Source organism: Sinohyriopsis cumingii, chromosome 18 (genome assembly GCF_028554795.1).
Source record: "Sinohyriopsis cumingii isolate HCF-2022 chromosome 18, ASM2855479v2, whole genome shotgun sequence".
NCBI lineage: Eukaryota > Metazoa > Mollusca > Bivalvia > Unionida > Unionidae > Sinohyriopsis > Sinohyriopsis cumingii.
The window spans coordinates 74854543-74878690 of NC_142978.1; the positions used below are offsets into that span (position 1 = coordinate 74854543).

The window sequence follows — 24148 nt, forward strand, 5'->3', positions numbered from 1 at the left end:
GTTTTCGCATAAACATGATTGTTGTTGAAACCAGTTGGAACAATCTTTCACATGTTGGACATTTGGAAAGTAAATCTTATTTATACAGAATAAGGAACAACTTCATTAGAAAAAGCGTGTTATTAACAATTATTATCAACGTGATTGTAAAACGAGGATTCAGTCATTAAACAGCCCAGTCCCCCCCCCCATGTTTTTCTCGATGTCTATGTGATTTTTTTCCTAATAATTAGCGGTCCCTCTGTAACTCGTGTCCTCGATTATAGTGCGGTCTATGTTTGTAGACCCTGTTGTATGCAAGTTATCGAGGGAGAGGTGTACTGTGAATTCATATGTATATATTGTTTCCTAAATTCATGGATTGGGAGTCTCATTTACACAGGAGAATCATTGTTAGGTCATAAAATTAGTGTTTTTTTACCATCCATGAAATCCATTCACAGTGTATCAGAAACTACTGAGTCAAATCAAACCAAATTGGACAATACCTCGAGTGGGTCTCAGTACATAATAGGTTCTGGTGACAGCGACACTATTTTCAGGGTCACAGAGTGATACATTGTGAAAAGTGTAGTGTATAAATGTCATGATCGTGGTTGAGGGGGAGATTGATTAAGGTTTTGTTGTGAAAACAATGTTTTATAGTTTTTTTTCTTAAGTGATCCTCAATCACAATCACAATTCTTCATACCAACTACTTGTTTCTTGAATTAAGCAAATTTACCCTTTTCTTAAGATCAAGGGATGTGATGTTGATAAAGTTAATGGGGTTGTTCCCTATAAAGTGTTCTTTAAATGTGTGGTTTTCTAAACCTTGCGAGAAGTAGTTTCATTTTCAACCATATTTATATTTTCTGTTTGGTGAGTTGTAACCAAATCTGAATAAAGTGTCATCACATTTAAGCAAATTTTAGTTTATAGCATACTGACAGCATAAAATTTAAGCAAACTACCAATTAGTAAAAACAAATTACTGATGCAGTGTGTAAAGTTTTCATTTTCTGTGAAAAAAAAACAAAAGTAACCATCATCTCCTGGTTCAATTAATGCTGGGCAATTCAATAGGCTGAAAATCACCACAGGGTGACAATGGTGTCTCTATAATTCCGGCACGCAGACTGCATCGCAGAAATCTGACACAAATTAAACTTTAAGTGAAAACTGGTTTCATCATTAAATTCCAAAACATTTTGTACTAAAATTTTCTGATTTATAATACTAATATTTTTTCTGTGTTCAATGTAATCAGTATCATTCAAACTTTTATGTACTTAATAATTTGAATGTGAGACCATACAATGTAGGTTACAGTGACCAACTTGTGGTTAATACAAAACTTATTAAACTGACTTGTTTTCAGATTTTTATTTATTTCTCACACAAAAGCATCTGAGAGAGGATGTAATCAAATAAAATAAATTCACAAAAAAAGCACTGTTCATTGATATGACAAATTAGATTTAACTAATCCTTTTGCTGACAAGGAGAATCACTGGCTAGCATGCAGAACTTGCAACCGAAAGGGTGTGGTTTCAAATCCTACCGATGACTGGGTCTGAGTCAGCTACCATTGTGGAAAAGGTAATTGACTCCAACTGAGATGGCACTAAATAACCTACCTGTGTTGTAGTGCTGTAAAACATCAACTAAAACCAAACCTTTGCTGCCAATGTACAATGTTATGTTAAATACTTAAAATTAATTTACAAATGCTCATGTACAAATATGAATGTAATCTATTAAGTACTGTACAGTCAGATCAGGCAAATTATACAAAATCTGTTCCCAGGGAATCTTCCAATAAAGTTTTTCCTGAGTACACACAAAATGAGTCAATACATTTTCATCATATATGCACACACCTGGCATGAATTGTATGAAACAGTGAAGTTATGCAATAATGAAAAGTTAAAGAAAACATCCACAACATACCCCATCTCTTGTCCATACTAACATAAAAATATCTCTTTGCTTGCATCTAGTTTACAAACCTGTTGTAAATCTAACAAAAGCTGCAATGATATTATCTATCCAGGAACATATGTTGTACAAAGGTGCAACTAAGGGCTGTTCCAGTAAAACATACATAGGACCAAGGGAAAGCACTATCAATTTTTCAACAGTCATTCATAGATGCAGTTTACAATTTATTTATCCCTTTCATATAAACTACTTACTTTTGCAGATACAATATGTACTTGCTTATAAGTCAAGCCCAACTGCAAACTGCACAGACCCAGATGTGCCATCACACAATATGCATGCAGATCAGGGTCTGTGCAGTTTGTTAGGAATAATCAGTAGAACAAGCGACACAGACCCTGAACTGCAGGTGCATTATACTATGGCAGATCAGGATTTTTGTTGTTTGCAGTTTGACAACTTATAAGCGAATATAGATGGTATTTGCTACAAATGCCTTCCCCTGGTACCATGTTTCATTAAATGGAACAGCCCAAATAAGGTGTGTTGCATAACAGAAATAATAATTTGCTCCAAGCTTTTCAGTCATTAGTCAAGATTATAAAAAAATTCATCTTACATTTTTTGTTCAGACATACAACACTGGGTCAAACAAACCTGGCTTGCTTTGCACCCTTACCTGTCCTAAATTGGCAATAGCAATCTGGAAACTTTCCAATGATGATCAAAATTAAGACGGAATTTCATTTCAAGAAAACTTTACATCTGGTAACAGAAAATTTAGTGACCTGTCCTGCCTGCACAATTTAAACTTTTGGAGCCGCTGATGCAAGTTCAGCATATTTTTAAGTTTGTATAAATAAAGGGATTACATTTTCTGAAACGGTGGAGTAAATATATTTGTGTGTGTGTGTGTATGTGATCTGGATTTTTAATGTAGCTTTAACAATTTTTCAGTCATATCGCTACAATTCCTGAAGTGTGGTAGTTTATAGTGATTCTAGCACTGGAGCATCAAACTGCAGACATGTAGCATGATGAGCCACCCAGTCACATTATCCTGACACCAGGCCGACCAGTCCCAACACTAACCTCTTAATGCTGAGCACATAGCAAGGCAGTTGTTAGTATTATTTTTATAAGTCTTTGGTATGACTCGGCCAGAGTTCGAACCCACGACCTCGTGCATCCGAGGCAGACACTCTAACCACCAGGCCACTCAAGCATTGTGGAGCATGTAGAAAGATTTAATAATAAATCAAAGTTTTTTCTAAGTTAAAAAGAAATATTTCTGAGAAAGAGTGGAATTATGCTAGTTAGTAATGGGTAATGGCTAAAATTTAAAAGGAGCCATGTCAGGATCGTAAAGTTTCATAATGCAGATCTTTTCTTGTACATCAGATAACAGCATGTCATTATGTTTAAGGGAATATTCTGTAATTACTTTGGAAAGTCAAGTGCCAACTTAGATTTTCAGCTGCAATTTACTATTCAAATATGTGCAAAGGTACATGGTTGTTGCCAGTTTTCTCTAGGTATTCCGATTTCTAAAATCTTAAGAGTCCTGCTTACACTAACATCTGGACCTTGTGTACCCAGCAATTTGATGGCAAAACTGTTCTATTACTCATATAAAGTATTGAGAGAATATATACAAGTGTTATCTGGTTCAGGCAACATGTAAACATGACAGCTTACTAACTGATGATGACTGATTTCTGTACTCGTATAGTTACACAAATGAAATTGAACAAAATCTTTTTACATATCCAGATATATAGAAAGAATTGGAATCTTACTTAAATTTTCTGGACACAAATTCCAAGTTACAACTAATCTTATTCCCAATCAGACTTGTGTACAAGATGCTGTTTCAGTAAAATGTACTTGGGACCCAATCAGATTTATTCATGAGACACAAGTATTTTCTAAGGGCTGTTTCAGTAAAATATACTTGGGACCCAGGGAAGGCCCTCTGAATGTTGAGTGGATGCCCATTGACACAATTTAGAATTCTGTTATACTTTTGTAGGAACTTTTTGAGTAATTTGAGTATCCTGGTGTACATTATTAAAAAACTGCCTTCCCTGTCTAAATAGAATAGCTGTAAGATGAAACTATAGGAATTGTTCATGGAGTATATGAGAACCAAAACGCAAACCTTTCTTGCAGCAATAACAGAGGAAAACACCAAATAATTCAGTAACAATTTAATACTGAACATATCTAAAGCTCTGCTGACATATATAGTGTAAGTGTCCACAGCAGTCATTTGTTACACATACCTGAATAACATAATGGCTCTTTAGCATTCTTTAATACGTACTATGCAAGGTAGGAAGGGTTTCTTGCACATCAAACAGAAGTATGTCAGGCACAATAAATACCTGAATTTTGAATTTATATTATGATATGGTGAAAAGCTTAAGTAATCTTTTCAGTGATAAAAACATATAAAGATACACGTGAAGCCATGTGATTTGTTGAGTTAAAACCTTTTCTGAATTCTATTGATTTAAAAAAAACATTTTAAAAAGGGTGAATTGGAAAGAAGAAATAGAGCCTGATTATTTTAATTTGTTTTTAAAAAAATGAAATTTGGGAAAGGTCCTCTCACTGGCCACTCAACATGAGTAGCTATCCCTGCAGCAAACATGAATAGGACAAATGCTAACAATGACAATTCTTTTCTCAGCAATAGAATGAAAACATCTAGTAGAACTATCACCAGGAAATAAGGAAATGTCTTGCTGGAAAAGTTATTTTTTTCCCATGAATACATTCTATCCAAGTCTGTTCACTGTGGCTTCTTCTGTTAGCGATTATTTTTCTGTCATCTACTCTGTCCATCCATATTTGCCCTCTTTGAACATTAACAACATATCTGGTACATTACTTATATCTTCAAGACTGTTCTCCTGTAAGCAAAAACAGAATTTTGGTGATATCCAAACACATGTGTATCACCAAATTCAACACTGTGATAATACAACACTAGAACCTTGCCAAAAAATTACATCAACTCGTAAGACCAAAAGAGATCATTGTTGTACCTTTTGGTTGCACTGAAACTCATACACATGCTGACTAATCTCAAGTTTATAATGAAAGCCTCAAGTTCCACAAAAGATGTATTGGAGAATAGTTGTGGTGTTCTTAGAATTTATAAATATGTTTGGAGTGTTTGCTAAATGAATCCTTGCAAAATTTAATAAATCGCCCCACCTTAAATATGAGCAAGAACACGAAAATTGCACACTGCTGAAATGACATGAACATAATAAAACCTGTAACATTTAATAATGTTAACAAAGGTTGATTTGATCATGTTCACACTTTACTAGTTCAAATGCCATATTGAAGTACTCACCACTTGATTTTTGCAATTAAGCAATGACCTAGTTACACTGAATATCTATTGCATTTGCTTGCCTATACTTTTGAACCCAAATGTGAAGGCATTGTCTTATACTCCAAAAAAACATATATATGGATTATGGAATCTAAATCATTTCAAATAAAATATTTGTTTTCCTTCAAATTACAGAAAAAATAATGTGTAAAAATTAATTATTATTTTGGGGAAGAAATCTTGTATGAAATAATACAGGACCTTGAAAAGGATTTTTTTAAACAAATTTAGATGACTGTCAGCATTAAATTTATGTGCATCAGATGTATTTGTGCTAAAGCAGCATGTATTAGTAATATTTGTTTTTTTAAATTAGATTGTATGTGAATTAGAATTATATTATATGTGTATTAGAAATAATTGCACCCAGCATGGTGTGCTCTACTCGACATGTGAATCCATATTTTGATCAAAAAATGTTTCAAACAAATTTCAATTTTCCAGATCCTCGAATTTCTGATAAAACGTACCTAAGCTGACTGCAGTCAAAAGCATCTACATCCATGCAACAGAATGAAAACAAACTCTCCAGCTGATTTCTAACTAAAATAATTCCACTGTCGTTTCTATATCAACCACAGATTAGTGGACTATAATGACTGAATTATTCAGGCTAGCTTATTTGTGGTACTGGTAGTGATGCCAGATGATAATCCAAAGACCATAACTCCCACTTAATAAAGGTTCTTCTTTTAAAATGGTGATGGGTCAACGAAGTCTCAACTTTTACTGGAGAAAAAAAATGAAGCTTCACCATCTGATTACACTTTTATCTGTAAATGCATGTACACTTCTTGTAATTAGGCAGCATTTGGTTTGATCTTTACTCATGCTAGGTGTTACTTTGAATTGCTCTGACACTTCTGTCAGCAAGAACAAAAAGTATCACTGGTTGAGAAACTTACAAGAGTAAGCACCTGGCATTTCTGGTCATTGCATGGTATCAAAGTCAAAATACCATATTATTACTTCTCTGTTTTCTTAAAACAAGTAAGAGAAAAGTGCAAAAACCAACAAGTTTTACAAAGTGAAAATTGAAAAAGAACTGTAATGCAAAATAAATCCCAATTAGTCCAAAAAGCTTCTATCACCAGTCCTAATAAATCAAGTTCTAATTAAATTCCAGTAGTATTCCCAATTAGATCCAATGCTTGTAGTCTCGCATGTACTAATTTATCAATGGCTGAAGTGTAGTGATGTACCAAGTCTTTTGATGAATTACAGTAATATAATCCAATATACCTTTGTCTGAATTCACTAAAATTCCAAATTAATGTTTCTGTTCAAGACTATTATTTATGAGCACTTTGTATTTCTAGTGAATAAATAATTTGAATAAATAAATAATTCCAAATAATGTACTGAAAACATCAATAAGACTGATTTCTGCTTTACAAGGATAAATAATTTCCCCAGTAAACAAGATTAAAAAACACCTGACTTGACCTAGGTCACAATCAGCATTTTCAAAAAAAGATACTATTACTTAATGGAAACTTCCATTCTAGAAGATTCTGTTACTAAAGTTATAATAATGAATGTGATAAACATCAAGTAGATAGGTATTTTTATGGGGAATTCCAATAACCACGATCCAGACACTAATAAATGTTTACTTCTACTGATAATAATTCTAATATTAAACCCACACTCTTATAAAAATATTAGGTATGTATGATTAGTTTACCACAATAAAAACATCACTGTCTCTCATCAGGAACACTGAACTTGATTTTGGACAAGGTCAAGTACAAAATACACTTAAAACTTATAATCATGGAGAAAAACTAACAAATACAAATTAAATATACATAACAACTATGGGTAGCCTCACTTTCCAACTGATAGTCTTACTGATTTAATCTCGTTTACCGAATCTTGCCCAGGTGTCAGCTGGAATAACCTGGCCAAAGCATCAGGCATATTTAATTAGCATGCAAATAACACTGCAATTATTACTATAGTATTGCCCTTGTACATGAGGAATATCACAATCATAAGGAAACTGAACCATAGTCCACAGCAATTAATAGTCCAGAAAATAAACCACTCTGATTTAGCCATTTTCTATCCAAAAACAAAAAACATTCAGACACACTCACAACTGCTCAATATAAAGGTATTACACTAGATGAAATAATTGATAAAAGAAAGGTACAAAATAGCTATCTAACACATCAGTAGCAAGTACACATGCCTGGGAATATATACAGAAGGAACTGTTTATTCAAAGATATTAATTGATAATGGAATATAGTATTGCCCTTGTTCATAAGTAAGATCACAATTGTCAGGTAATTGAACAATACAGATTAGAATCATCATGACCCCCCTCACACATACAGTTCATACACACACTCTCTTTTCAAAATAAAATTGGAAAAGCATGCCAGCGTCACTGATGCAATTTCCCAATTTCTTAATTTTAAAAGCGTAGTGTTAAAAGTATCTTTGATATTTTTCAGTGGTAAGAAGATGTTTGAATTTGCTGCTTTTGTTGTTGTTGTAGGGTTTAACGCCATTTTTCAGCACACGATAGGCTATACATGGCGGTCAGTATTAATGGTGGAGGAAGAACCCGGGAAAACCCCAGAAAGAACCACCGACCCACAAGAAGCTACTGGCAAGCTTTCTCACATACCCACATTAACCGAATCCGAGACTTGAACCACCGCAGACAGAGGTGAGATGGCAGTGATCCGTCACGGAAAGCGCTTTAGACCACTCGGGGCCCCCCGAATTTGCTGCTATGGTGACCATAATGAATGGCATATTAGCACCATTTTCAAGTAGGACAAAGTAGATAACATAAAAAGACTTTGGTGAGAACTCCATGTCAGTATGACCATCTATTCAATGGGAGTAGTGATAAAAAGATTCCAAGATGGCCATCATGGCAGCCATATTGGAAGTACAACTGTCACTTTTGTCATTTGGGACAGACTAGGTATCGTGAAAAAAAAAGAAGGCCATATTGAAAGTCAGTGTGCATTACTTTCATTTAGAACCAACTAGACACCATAAGAATGAAAGTTTTGTACATTTTATTAGAATATACTTGAGGCTTTTCATTTTTAAAATGGGAAGGGTGGGTGGATGATACGAACTGTCCATGGTAGTGGGTGGCCGGTAGTAAAATCTAAAAAAACAAAAACAACAACAAACATCACAGGCAGCTGGTAGCCAAAAAAGGCTTTAGAACCTTGCAGTTAAGCCAATAATGACTGTCTGAGCAGCACCATTTCTATTTAGGTCCAACTCGACATTATAATTAGTTTTTTAATAAAAGCTTGATGTAGATATGACCATCCATTTAGCAGAGTAACAATAAAAGATTTTTAAGATGGCTACTGTGGTGGCTATACTGGATGTGCATAAGACACCATTTTCATTTAGAACCAATCTGACATCACAAGAAATCTTCTGGTGAAACTCCCATGTCAATAGGACTTTCATTCTGTAGTGATAATAAAATGTTCCAGATGGCTATATTGGTGGCCATATTAAGCATCAGATTGGCATTATTTCCACTGAGGACCAAACACACCTTATAAAAAGTCTTTTAGTCAAAGCCCCATGTTGATATGACCACTGACTGAGGAGAAGTAGCAATAACAAGACTTTCACCATGGCCCCTTTGGTGGCCATAATGGATGTCTAAGCAAAACAGTTTTCATTCAGGAACAACTAGATCCTGGGATAAATGTGTTTCAAAGCAATCTTCCAAGTAGTTTAGGATGAGTAGCTATAATAACTTGTGCTGATGGACATATGGACGATGGACAAATGACCATCCCATAAGACCTCCTAGTCAATGACCAGTAGAGCTAAAGAATAACAAGTAAATGATACTTCTTCCCACAATATACTTACCATCTTCCTTTTCCTTTACTTTCTTCTTTTTCTTTTTCTTCCTCTTTTCTTTCTTTGAATCTTTGGATTCTTTTGAATCTTCTTCAGTTTTTGGTCGCTTCTTGTGTTTCTTATCAAGATCTGCAACATTTTCTGTATAAAAAATAAAATAAAATAAAAGCACAGATAAGGGCAAATGCAAATTAAAAGTGTAAGACATGTGCTAAAGATTATTAAATAATGTTCAAAACTTAAAACTTAACTCCAATTTGATACTTTCCATATAAAACAATATAGAAAATCTAATCTCCATTTTTTTCATTTGTTTCCATGACACAATATTATAATCTAAGTTGATCTTTTTGTTAGGAATGCACAGAACAGTGGAAACATATGTTACCAATACTACATATAAGGGGATACTAAAAACGTTTTCTGTGTTACTGAGTTAATAAATGAAAATGTGACATCTGGACATCAGGTTTATATTGTGGTCAAAGGATAATCTGGTTTGGTCCATCAATAATCTTATTACCACCACCCCACAAAAACACAAAGCCAAGGCCTGCATGTGTAGCCCATCATTAAATCATGCATACAAAATGAGTGACCTTGACCCCAAGATCAAAAGACAGTATGTTGCAGAATGAATTGTCTTGCCTTCAATACACATCATAGGTGATAACTTTGATATGTATGGACTGAAACAGTGGAATTGGGAATCACTAAAACAAATCTTAGTAACAAATATGATTGTAAATTAAAACCTTTCCTTGTGTTACTGAGTTAATTTAAAAAAAACGGAACATCTGGACATCAGAATTCACATATGGGCCAGGGATAACTTTTTACTCCCTCAATAGGGTTATTAAAAACTAGAATGCCAGGGCCTACAAGTATGAAGAAAATCCATCAATGGATTTACGAAATAGAAGCAAATAAAAGAACATTAATCTGACCTGTAACACAAACTTCCTGTGACTGTAACCTTGAACCCTAAGATCACATGGGCAAGTCATAGAATGAATGGTCTTAACTTTATAATGATCAAGTGCCAAGTATAATGAGAACCTATCAAGAAATTTTGGAAATATTAGCAAATGAAAAAACGTTTGACTAAAATCTTAATTCTATTTTCTCTGATTTTGATTCTAAGGTAACAGGGGAGAGAAAGCATGTTGTATATTGAATTCTTTACTTCATAATGACTGAAGTCAAGTATGTTGAGACTCTGTCAAGGTGTTTTGGAAATATATGCCAATAAAAACTTGAACCAAAACCTTTAAAAAAAACATATTTTCCGAGTGAAATATGTTTCTTTAAGAATACTTACACAATCATAATATCGTAGAAGAAATACAGTCCTCCCATATACTATTTTAAGCTAAAGGGAGCTAAACATTGTCTGCCAACATACGTGGTGGTCAGGCAGAGCGATAACCCCATAGGTATAAGAATTGGCAGAAAAGTCAAAGAACCTCTCAGTCACTACTTGAGCAGAAAGCATGCTCTCTATGGATGTAACAACAGGGAGGACGGGAGGGTGTATGTGTGTTATGATTGGGTAAGTATTCTTGAAGAAACATTTTTTTACTAGGAAAAATTGATTTCTTCTTTAAATATATTACCCAATCATAATACCTCAGGAGAACAGGTAAGAAGTCAAGAGAGGTACATCTGTTTACCCTGGTGATACATCTCCAGTCCCCAAAGGTATGTGAGACAGCTTCTAGGTAGCCAGACTGGTGGGGATTCTATCTGTCAGGGTGTAGCCGGTGGCAACTGCTCTAACCTCATGAGCCAAAATGCATAATAAGTTCATCTGAGCTGGGGTTATTTCTCAATATGCTGAGCAAATAACCCACTTAATCCAGGATGATATAGTCTGTGTTGCTTTATCCTTGTGTCCTCTCTTGAGAGGTAAAAAGAGGCATGATCTTCCTTGATGCAGCGGCTGTTTTATTGAGGTACCACTTCAAAGCTCGAGCTGGGTCTTGTAGGTGGCCATGAGCTGACAAGACAGAGGTTTCTAGATTAAAGTCTGGTTACATGTGGAATCCGGTTCCTGGCGATGAAAGAGGATGCCATCATGCATAAGACTGACCTGTCTTGTCGGAACTGCATGTAATTCAGGTCTGCTGATAGGGAATGTATTTCGCTAATTCTGCCTGCAGTTGCTAATGCCAAGAGGATGCAGGTCTTGTATTATGAAAGGTGTGCCTGAGATGCCCTTTAAATTGGTTCAAAAGGTGCCTTGTTCAGCCAGGCTAATCCTCACTGGGCATAGGGTTAATGTTTCAGCAGTGTAAACTCAAAATTGGCATGGAGGTCGGATAAGTCCTTGTTTTATTGGTTATCCTCTCTTCCATGATGATGAAAGGTTTTAGTAACTGTAGAGCGGTAACCATTTATTGTACTCTGTGCTTACTTTCTGTCTTCCAAGAGCCAGATCTATCAGCATTTTAGATACCTGGAGTGGCAGGATATGTTCATTTGTGTAGCACTGAGGGAAAAGGTGCCACTTGCTTTCATATGCTTTCAGAGTGCCTGACCAATTCTCTCCATGACTGGGTGCAAGAAGTGTTCAGTTCTGAAAGCCTGTTTAATGATTCAGTAGGTTCAGTTGCTCTGGTCAGGGATGAAACAACTGCCATAGTAGTTGTTTGAATTGATGAGGGAAAATCCAAATTTTCCAAGGAGACTCCTATGCAAGACTGATGAGATCACTGATCCAAGACTTCTCCCATCTGAGGGGTACAATGTGGATCTGGCAATAGGCTGATTCTCGTGCTTTCTGCATCACGTTTGGAACCAGAGGTGTTGGAGGGTAGGCATATGCATCCAGGTCATCCAAATCTAGCAATAAAGCAATGACTGTTGAAGCTTTTGGGTCTGAGATGAGAGACTAAGGTTGGGAGTTTGGTATTCCACCTTGCTGCAAACAGGTCCACCAACAGTAGGTGCTTTCGGGTACATATCTAAGTGAAAACCGAGGGATGGAGAGACCATTCTGTCTGTATTAGTTGACTGTTCTGAGACAAGAATCAACCAGTATGTTTAGGCATCCCAGGATGTGGCAAATGTGTATGTGGATTTATTGTTGACAACATTTTAGAATATCCCACACTATGACACAAATTGCTGGGGACATGGTTCCTCCTTATCATTTGAGATAAGTCACTACCGTAGAGTTGTCTGACAGAATGACGACTCCCTTTCCAATTAAACTTTCTTGAGACCAGTGAACGGACTTCATCTCTAGAAGATTGATATGAGATGCAGATGGCATTCCTGTGGAGCCAATGCACCACTGGCTTCCTGAATGGATGCTAGTTGGAAGGCTCCCCAATGGGCACATAAAAAAGTGACCTAGGACAATGAGGTCCACTGCCGCACTGAGGAAGTCTAGCTAGTGAAGGAAATCCTGTGCAAATAGAATTTCCCTAAAAAGCAAAACAGTGAACATGGTTCAGATTTTCAATGCCCAATCCTGAGGGAAATAAATAACGTTGCCTGTGTCTTGAACTCCATACCGGGCATTTAGGTCAATGACTGGAGGCAGATAGTGCTGTTGCCTTTGTGACCAAGAAAAGTCTGGGATAAAACATCGGAGAAATGTTGGAATGAATGGTACATGAACTGTGGGCATCACTGGGTGGAGCTGTTATAGGATGATTTTCAGAGGATTGTGTCCTATGTGTGGCGCTCAAATCATTTTGTTGATTTCCCATACTATCCTTGTATCAACACTGTGCTTGTTGGGGAGGGAAATTGGTCTCCTTGGTGGCTTGTTTGCAGACTTCTTTAATCTGGCCATTAAATGGAAGGTTAGAGGATAAAGGTTGTGCTCTTTTTGCCTTATGGTGGTCCTTCAGGAATGTGCAAGCAGAGAGCACCCATTTGAGTGACTAAGTGCTCTTTAAATATGATGGAATGCTTATGCAGATAAAAATGACTCGAGTATCACCTATAGAAATATGCATGAGCAAAACGTGACTGAATAAACCTTGCATAGAAAGCTTACCTCTAATTGTTCGACCAGAATGGAAGCAAACTGACACAAGTGTCAACATTACACACACAAACCAGCATATAAAAGGGAACTGAGGCACCATTTTAGATGCATACAAAATAAGTGCAAACATATCCATTATGAGGCAATTATCTGTAATGAAAAAGGCTCAGAGACTGTCCGTACAAATAAAATCATTGAAATTGGCACCCTGATGCTACAAATCCCTTGGAATAGAAACTCACCAATATGTACCCATTCGTAATGGAATTACACATACATTAGATGTTTTTTTAAATTTTTTATATAAGCACTTAATGTGAAGTGACTTAGGCTCCCCGTGCAAGTACCTAAAGGTGTCATAATCACAAAGTGTAAGCAAACTGTAAAGACAGCTTTGTCAGCACAAGAGAAAAAGTTTGAAATGTAGATTGAGTATACTTTCTATGGAAGTGAAAAACTCCTCCAACTTGTAATGGTAAATCTTCCACATAGATTCTGGTTTTTTGTGAGGTCTCTCATGACAAGTGTGTGCTTCTTGGCATGAGCAGAAGTAGTAACTGGGAGTTTCACGCATTTTGCTGCCAATCCTTATATCTATGGGAGATCACTCTGCCTGACCAACATCTAGGTCGTCAAACAATTTTTATCTCCCTTCAGCTAAAAGTAGTATCTGGGAGGGCTGAATCTGTGAGGTTGAAGTAGTTCTCCATAGGTATTATGATCAGGTAACATATTTAAAGAAGAAATAGCTAATAACAAAAATCATGCTAATAGAGTGATTTGTTGAATGTGCATCTTCAGATGATGACCGTAACGTTTATCAAGTTTCACATCAATCCCTCAAAAACTGAAAGCCTAGTTGCTTTCATATTATTGTACACTGGAAGGCAGGACAAAATCCTATATACCCCTGCCTCTACTAAGATGGGGTATAATAAAACAAAGGCATGGTGGCTTGAATCTGTCTCTCACCCTGTGTCTCCTGTAATGCTCCATCTTTCTCATGTTCTCGTTTTCTTTTGTGTTTATTTTTCTTTCTGCTGGCAGGCATGTGGCTCATGAATCTGTATTGTTCTGGCAACTGGAAATAAACAATAATGATGTAAGAAATACAGTACATTTACTGTATTTCCATATATGTCAGGTCCAACTCCAAAAACATATACCCTGATCTGCTGTTGCATAATGTGCCTGAAGTTCAGGATCGATGTTTATTCTACAGATTACTGTTAACAAAATGCACAGACCCATATCTATCTGTGCATTATGCAATGGAAGATTCCAGTCTATAAGGTATGCAAGTGGCTCTATCTTATTCTAGAGTTTGTAAAATGATGTTTTTACTTAAATTTTAATTTATACATGGTATATAGTGAAAACTATCTAAGCGTCTAACCATCAGGGTAACATATATCATTATATACTGGTTTACACAAATTGTCCAGGACAATACTGGCAACAGCCAAACAGAGTTTTGAATAAACAACAACTGACAGACTGCTGGTGGTACACAACAGGAGTTTGGTATCTTTCAATTAGTAATGAAAGCTGGAACAGTACAAGTATAATGTGATGCAATACCAGTGTACCATCCTGGACAGCTATTGCTACAAGCAAGTACTGCCAAGCCAGACTTCTTCACACCCCAAGTAAATTAAACTTGTACAATTATTGTGCACCTCTAACAAATTCTGCCAATTATATCACAAAGTTTGAAGTTTTGACACTAAACAATGCAGAAGTTTCAAATAAATCATTTGTGCACTGACACTCTCACTAACGTTTACAGGAAAAAAGGAAGATAAAATTTATACCAGTTATCTAGTATGTATAAACAATTTATTCTGAGCTGGAGAGACAAAAAATGATTTTAAAAAATAGGCAGTTAAAGTTCTTCCTCTAACATTTTAAACATTAGCTCAAAGATATTTCAACTAACTTTATGAAAAATAAAATAAAGGAAGCATGATATATAACATGAGAATTCAGACAAATGTTCAGAGTCAGATCATTACATTAGAAGAAAGAAAAAAAAAAGTTAGCAGTGTTCTGCTGTCAGTTGTCAAATGTGAAAGTTGCCAAAAAATAATTAATTGGCCAAATTGATGAATCTTGCAAAAACTCTCCATACAAACTGACTGGTTTGCTTCAAACCTAACTTTTCACCCTTGTAATTAGACATTCCCTTTTGATGAGTGCAGTAACCGAAACTCATCGCTGCACTATCAGAGCTGATTCCCTATTACATAGTTTCCATACCAGGTTGTTTCATATTCAAGCTCTATTAACACACACTGGGAATTTATTCAGATTTCTCTCTTAATGTTTACTCAAATGAAACCCAAGGTTAGTGAGTAGGCTGTCAGCTCCATTACTCAAATGTACAAATTGCTCAAATGTACACCATTACTCAAATGTACAATTTGTACTATTCTCAACATTTGTTCTACAATACTAATATTCAAAGAGCGTTACAACTCAAAACTCAAAAAGTATTGTTCTACCAGTCAATGGCCAATGACATTCAAAATGAAGTAGAACAACTACATCACAAACAGCTGCTGGAAAAAAAAGTGCTTTTGTGATGGCCTGTCATTGGTTGTCTGTTTGTTAGCACAAGTTTGTTATCACTTACTCCTCCTAAACTGATGTTAGGATTACCATGAAACTTTAGACACAATTCATCCCAATGTCAATCCGGTCCTATGTGAAAATGGTGCAACTTGGATATCCAGCATGGCTGCATTTTCTTATTACTACCCTTCCTAAATGGATGGTCATACTGGCATGGAGTTTTCACAAAATAACTTATTAAAATGTCAGTTTGGTTCAAAATGAAAATGATGCTAATATGGCATCCAGTATTGTCCCCAAGGTGGAAATCTTGAAAATACTGAATCTCTTTTCTTGAATGGATAGTTGTATTGTAATGTTTTTACTACATGACTTCTTATGATGTCTAGTTGGTAATTAATGAAAATGGTCAGAATCCGATGTTTAGCAGGATGGCCATCTGGAAACATTGATATCACTACTAAATGACTTCTCCTGATACGAAGTTGGCTCTAAATGAAAATGGCGTGGATAGGCCTTCAAAAACATGATGGCAACTCTTGAATGTATGGACACTAAAGATTTCTTATGACATCTAATTGGTCCTAAATGAAAATTGTTACCTCCAACATAATGGCAGTGACAGGCATATTTAAAAGCTTGTTACCACTACTCCTCTTGAAAGTACGGACATATCATGCTTTCACTAAATCACTTCTCACTACATGTAGTTTGTCCTAAATAAAAATGATGCCAAAGTGACCTCCCAGAATATAACTGTCTGATCTCATTACAGATACTTCTTTTTTCTTTTAAATAAAATCTTTTTTTTGCATTATTTCTATATTAAGTGATACTGATCCAACCTCCAAAATAACTGTCCTAACAGTCATCCCGAAAAACTTTATGTGACTGATTTTCCTAAACACATGGTTGTAATGGCATGAAGTTTTCCAAAAATCCCTAAAACAACAGGGCCATCTTGAACATTTTGTTATCATATTTCCTCTTACACAAATGGTGACATTTACATTGGGCCTTCATTACAGTGTGTCAGTGTTTAAATCAAAGCCCATGATGATTCTGTACTGCACTTACAGGTACATGTATCCATAAACATGTTACCTCAAACATGTAGGAAATTATATATATTTTAAACCAAATTTGGTATGTTGGACTTTTTCAAGAATATATATGTTGTTTCAATATTCAGTAATAAAAAAATACAATAAAATGGACATATCATGAAGTCCTTTAAAAAATGTCAGTCTTTTCGAAGGGCTCATTTAAGCAAATTTTCATTTTAATAAACTGGGAAATTATTTGCATTAAAAGTGATAGGATAGCAATGTGATTCTTGAGCACTACCAAGAATAACCATATTTGTGTACTCCAATAATTCCTTTTAAGGAACTATAATGTAACTTGTAGTTCATATAAATGATAAAAAGTGCTCTATGTTATTTGATTATAAATGTAATTCTAACACGTCAATGAATACAGTCTGGATCTCATTATTTACTCTCTTATATTCTCAGCATATATGAAGATAATTTTTCCTCAAGTTAAGAATATGGTGTTATTTAAGAAAAATACAAACTGAAGAAAAGAATATAAAACATTAATGCATATATTTCTTCCTGTTTCTTTCTTTCATTTTTCATCTGTTTTCTAAACACATACATACAAACACACACACACTCACTGATGCATCTGCAGACAAACTTTCATCTGTATACTACAACGGTTGACCAGAAATAACAAAAAGAATAATTATAAAGTGCTGAAGAAAAATTAGTAAGGTGGAAACATTGGGGTAGACAAGTAATATCCAAACAATTTTTGGCATGAAATTAGCGGGGTCTGTTCTACAACACATGATTTCAGAATACATGTTAATTTCCAAAAGTTCACACAAAAAGATCAAAATCAAATACATGTAAAGCATACTCCATAAATGCAGGACATTTTGGAATACCTCTTTACTAAAAGTGGGGGTGGGGTGTGTGGAAATTCCCACTGGAAATGACCATGAATAAGGTTACTGTACTCAATATGTGTGAAAAGAATGGTGTACATACTGGGCCAGGATGTAGTCTAAAGCCTGTCAAAGCACTACCAGACAAAACCTGGAGTTCCTTCCCTATGATTGGGGGTTTCTCTATCAAGGATCGCAGTGAACTGAAATAAACAGCAATAGTGGTAATAATAATATGATAGCTAAGAAAAAATGATAAACCTATGTATACTAAATTCCTATATATAAAAACCCCAATAAGAACCATCTTTTTAACAAGTCATGTATCAATTTGGATTTCTCCAAAACTAGTGGGTTTTTGTTAAGGATGTGTGATTGTGCAAATTAAAATAAAGTGAAAGTAATTTCCTAACCTCCACTTCCTAAATTTAATGAATCCACCGCATGTTAAAAATGAGTGATTGTGCAAAGTTGCACAAAACTGATTCACCATCACCATAAGAAAACCTGTAAATTCAATAATATTTATAAAGCTTAATCTGATCATGTAAGCATTTGGCAATGCAATAATCAAGTGATTACTAAGTGACACCCAGATCAATGCCATAATCAGGTGATTACTAAGTGACACCCAGATCAATGCCATAATCAGGTGATCACTAAGTGACACCCAGATCAATGCCATAATCAGGTGATTACTAAGTGACATCTAGATCAACCACCAAAATCACATCATCATGACTTCATTTACCTTAACCTGGCCATTTATGCCCTTCAGGCATACTGTTTCAACCTACCCCTCTCCATATATTTATTTACATCTTTATATCACACCTACTGGCAGTCATTAACAACTGTTGGAAGCATGCGTGTTCTATTAACACTTGACTGCATATTAGACTATTAAAGCAATCAAACTGTTGACCAAACCATGTCAAACAAAACAAGATCTATATGATTTATTTTAAATGACCTTGTTATATAGTGTTTACTTAAACCTGATCCTCACAAATGACTCAGCCTCTAATTTTAATCCAGTTAGGCATACTTACAGACATTAGTGTTGGTTCTTTTTATGAACCGATTGAATGGAAAATTGATTCTTCAAGTTTTAATTGATTATACACATAGAGGATTAACCTACAACATCCGATACTGCATTTAAAGTGGAAAAATTTGACTAATTAAGGAACCGTATGACTACCACTGCATGTGGGGTAAATATTTCTCCAAAGATACTTAAGCAACAACTCTGTGGCAACAAAAAATCTTAAATATTACACTACTAAGAGAGTGAAATTTTCAGCCCCATTGGGTTCATAGTTATCCCTGGCCTGAATTCATTGTCTTGGAAGGAGAAAATGTTTGTCAGTTATTGAAAAAAAATAACACAAACTGGTACAGGTTGGAAATTCAGCCAGTGTATATGCACAAATCTAGCCAACAAATACTTAGAGTTGCCAACACTCCACTAGGAACGATCCTTTCTAAACTAAGTAAGACTGAAATGAAGTAAATTTAAATGCTATTTAACACAGCCTATAGCTTAGCCCATTATGGAAACCATTTTCCCAGATGGAAATGCTGTGTGCACTTCAGAAGAAGAACTGAATTGAACTTGGTGCTAATTATAAGAACAAATTCAGACAAAAGAGTGTTCTATCAATTGATCAAGTTTTTAGAGAAGAAGTCAGGGAAAGTCTGAATTCCAGTAAATTACTTTCCATTCTTGCTGATGGAAGTACATACACTATCATATCAGAGCAAGAAGTAGTCCACAATACTGGAAAATGGAAAAGTGAAAACATCAGATATAACAGAATGTATAATATCAACCTGTTTTAAAAATATTAAATTTTGGATGAAAGTCCATGCATCTCATTAAATTCTGACATGTGATTTAAACTTTGGGATATTTTCTGAAACCACCTTTTCTGGGCAAGTGGATAAAAAAGTGCTTAGCCATGTTAAGGGATTACTCTATACCACCTCCAAATCCAGGCATTACTGAAAAATGAAAAAAATCTTCCATCTATATAAATTATAGATGATGAAAAGCCACTGCAGGTTAACTCAGCTTTATTCCAGCAAGGTGGCCATCTGTGTTTTGGATATAACCAGTCTGAACTTGAGCAAAACATGTAACAGGATGCTCACACTGTAAGGAATGGGGTGGGTGTGAGGGAACTTGAGTAATGTCATTGGGTAAGAACTATCAGATGATTTACTAAAACAATTACAAACTCAAACTTTATTAGCTCAAAAACAATTCTTTCAAAGAAAGTGGGGAATTATGAAAAAAATATGTTAGTAATTGGTGATGACTAAAATTTAATAGAAGCGATTCAGAACTGAAACTCCAAAGTGCAGCTAATTTTTAAAATGCATGCATTAATATTTTTCAATACACATTTTTAGCATCTAAACTCACAAATGATATAAAAACCATTCTCATTTTTTCCAGCGAGTTCATACAGAAGAGGCCATATATACAAAACCACATACATGTTTCATTCAATGTCAGTCGAACAAACAATTTTGCTGTGGTGTAGGAATATGCTTAGTCCACTAGGCCAAAACATATTTGTTTGCCATATCAATCTTCTTTCCCCCACCTTAGAATAAACTATGAATGTGGTTTTGTGTGTATATATATATATATATATATATATATATATATATATATATATAGAGAGAGAGAGAGAGAGAGAGAGACAGAGACAGAGAGAGAGACACAGAGAGAGAGAGAACAGTAATGTGCAATTAACAAACTTGATAAGTGGATAACAATTAAAATACAATAAATTGTTACGGCCTTGTTGTGTCATACACAAAGATAGACTGAACTTCTAGATGTATCTTGTAACATATTTAATAATCAAAGAAGTGGGAATATGGATGGCATGGACGGTTCAGGGAATACTAATATTAACCAAAATCAAACTAGAATCAAAGGGATGGACATAACTTAGGAGATAATGAAAACCATGTTCCTTTTTGATGTTCATAAGCACATACTAATATTCCTCTAGTATAAGTCTTAATTATAAATGGTTTAAGTCCTTTCTTGGCTTTATCTCTTAACAGAATTAAGAAATTCATAAAATATATTTTTAAAAATCTAGGCAATTACCGGAGATTAAGTTGCTGTTCTTCAGGTTTACATTTATATGGAAGGGTTTATTTTCATAAAGTTTGTGCAATCTATATTACACTTTTCAAATTTACCTTTAGTTGGCACATATAACCATAATTGTGCTGATGTGTTATAGAATGATACAACTTACATACAAAGTGACATGCTACATAAAAACTATTTTAAGGGATGCTGTGGAATCTGAAGGATGAAATTCCTCCAAGTAAAAATATTATCAAGACAAGATTTCTCCACAGTGCCACACCTTGCCTGATCTTCAAGATTAGAATCTCAGCTTTTAACCTTATTACATCCATCCTTTGTTAGTAGAGTGCAATAGTTTTCAGGATAATGGATCTATTAAACTTCATGACAGTACTTACAACAGTTACTAAAAATGAAAAAAAATGCTGTGCAAAGAAAATAATTTAAAAATCTAGTGATATTTATGCCTCAATTAATTTTATCTGACAACAAAACCTTAGATAAAGACATTATCACCACATCAATGTTAATACTCAATATTTTGATGGTTTGAATTTATGATGGTAAATATATTTATCTTACCTGTTATCTTGCACCCCAGGAGCATCAATGTACCCAGGTAGATGTGGCAAAAATGCACTTAGCTCCTCTTTTCCCTTCTTGCTACAGAACTTATTATATGAGTGTTCAAGTCCATAATACTCCATAAGATTTGTACTTCCAGTTATTTCTGCTTTCTCTGAAAAAAGAAATAGTAATAGTCCTGTTTTACTTGAAACTAAATTGTGTGTGTATATATATATATATATATATATATATATATATATATATATATATATATATATATCAGGTCAGTCAATTCTGTGCAACGATATGTCATTGCTGTAAACATTGGAACATTGGATCACGTGTTATTTTGGGTCAAAAATCCATTTTGTATCAAGAAAGAATGGTCATACTTTAATTAAGAAAAGTGACATTCATAAACTGTACAAAAATATCCCACATTTCAACTCAAAATGCAGATGAAAATGTGATTTCTAAATATTAACATGATGACCCACTCCATGACCTTCTTGAACCTGTAACCCAGAAAATCCTACTGCTATTTATCTTTTAGAATCATACAAATACATTATTTAAAAGATGGAGATGCATTTTAATCCAAGTTTGAAATTCTACAAGATTTTTCCCACACGTACAAAATCATCTGCTACCCAACGTATCAACTTGCCGCTAGAACAAGATTCTCAAGAAATTCCTTGGCTTATAGTATGTTTCTAAATTCTTTAATAATTCTTTCCCATAAACAAGACATTGTAAACACATTACATCATATTCATTGTTGTTTCTCTTCTACATAATAGCTTATTTTTATGTTGAACTTCACTAATTTTTTTTTACAAGATTGGTTTAGTTGGCTTAATATCTTTTGCCACTTATTGGCATTGTTACGTTGAATTTTGTAAAACTAGCTATAAACTTAACCTAATTACTCAACTGAACTGACAGAAACAGTCCAAAGTAATGTATTTCATTTCTATAGCCCGGTGGATAAATATTACATCTTTTCAAAGCTGTGCACAGAATAGCCTGACATATAGCAAGTCATAAAAACATGGGGTGGTATCCAGTGTTTCCAAAATTAATATTATTTTGAACAGAATATTCTGTCGACAACTGCCTCTTTTCAAATGGTAAGCATTGCAGTATTTTATTTTTGTCAATCTGTCATATTCGTTATGCCTTTTGCTTCAGTATTGTTGACAGAAACAACAGCTGTGCAGAAAAGGGAATATATATTATTAAACCAAAATGTTTTGTTGTTGTTTTTGTTGTTGTAGGGTTTAATGCCATTTTTCAGCACAAGATAGGCTATACGTGGCAGCCAGTATAAATGGTGGAGGAAGAACCCGAGAAAACCCCAGAAAGAACCACTGACCCATAAGAAGCTACTGGCAAGCTTTCTCACATACCCACATTGGCCGAACTTGAGACTCGAACGTACGCAGACAGAGTGAGATGGCAATGATCTGTAATGGTGAGTGCTTTAGACCACTTGGCCACTTGGGGCTCCAGTCTAGTAGTTATTCACCTGGACAACTTCGCTAATCATAATGATGACCAAGTCCACACACAGAACATGGAGAACATGTGGATGTCAGCAAAGCATAAGCTGCAACTTCAATAAGGGTCTAAAGTACAAGTCATCATGTATGAGCATTTACTCATTTTAAATTAAAGATAAATTGTTCTTTTAAAATTTAACACTAATTTTCATTAACCAAAGTCTATTCTATCCTGATTATTGAATGTGCTGCACCTTAACTGTCACCAAGAAACTTCCAGACAAAAATTATGTATTTCTATGGACTTTTACAATGGTGGCCATGTACTAAACTTGGGTAAAAATAAAAAAGCAGCGAGTGGAATCATCACAATCAAGGGTAGTACAAATTTGTTTATCTATATGCGTAGCTTTCATTGTGACATCACAACACGCGACATTCATTCTGGATTTTACTGGCTCACACCTTTAGGTTCATTTCGTCAAAAACTGTCTATGTACTTTAACATTGATTTTACCGTATGCACCTATAGGGGTGTCTAAAATATGACCTTCCAAACGAATATGGATGTATACGACTCCAAATGAAGCAAATACTTGCCACTTAAAGGTATGCAGAATCAAATTCTAAAAAAATACACCCATTACTGAAATAATCGGTGTTGAATACCTACCTGACTCGTGTGACTTGTACTACTGTAGAGTTCTCTCCCCCGCACACACACACACCTACAGGAATTTGTTTTCCGTAATTCATTTCGTGGCAAAGACAGATTTCCGAATCTTCTTGTTTGGATTTGTTAAAACAATCCATACAGTTTATACTACTATATCAAGAATTGTTATGCTAAAATAGGTAAACGTCCTGGAAAAATAATTTTACGCAATCTATAACAATGCATAAAAAATAAATTATGACGCTAAAATAGGGTTTTATCCAGTTATCATGTTTGTTTTTTTCCTGCGATCTACCTGGTATGTCCTTCACGAGATAAAAAGGGCCTGAATGTATCACTGATGGAAGCCCTCTACCCAAACTAATAGTCGTCTTTAAAGTCCCAGAGGAGTCTGTGCGAGGGTAAGCGGGTGATCTTGACCCCCTGGGACTAGATTTTGGCGAAATCTGGTCAGGCCTACGAATTGTTTCGTTCATCGTCCACCATTACTGAGAATAACGAAGAAAACGAAATTTAATAATTTGATTGGATAAAACTATCAGCCGGCAG

At 35.0% G+C, this 24148-nt stretch overlaps 1 protein-coding gene across 1 annotated transcript; it reads right to left on the minus strand.

Moving 5' to 3' along the window:
* Positions 1 to 1350: 1350 nt before the first annotated feature.
* LOC149776995 (mediator of RNA polymerase II transcription subunit 19-like) lies at positions 1351 to 24101 on the minus strand. Its single transcript, XM_089941749.1, has 6 exons — positions 23895 to 24101; positions 21437 to 21593; positions 17837 to 17936; positions 14175 to 14283; positions 9209 to 9340; positions 1351 to 4841 (listed from the first exon to the last, which is right to left on the minus strand). The coding sequence occupies exons 1-6, from the start codon at positions 24073 to 24075 to the stop codon at positions 4828 to 4830; spliced, it is 693 nt and encodes a 230-aa protein (XP_089797875.1). The 5' UTR covers positions 24076 to 24101; the 3' UTR covers positions 1351 to 4827.
* Between the last annotated feature and the right edge of the window lie 47 nt (positions 24102 to 24148).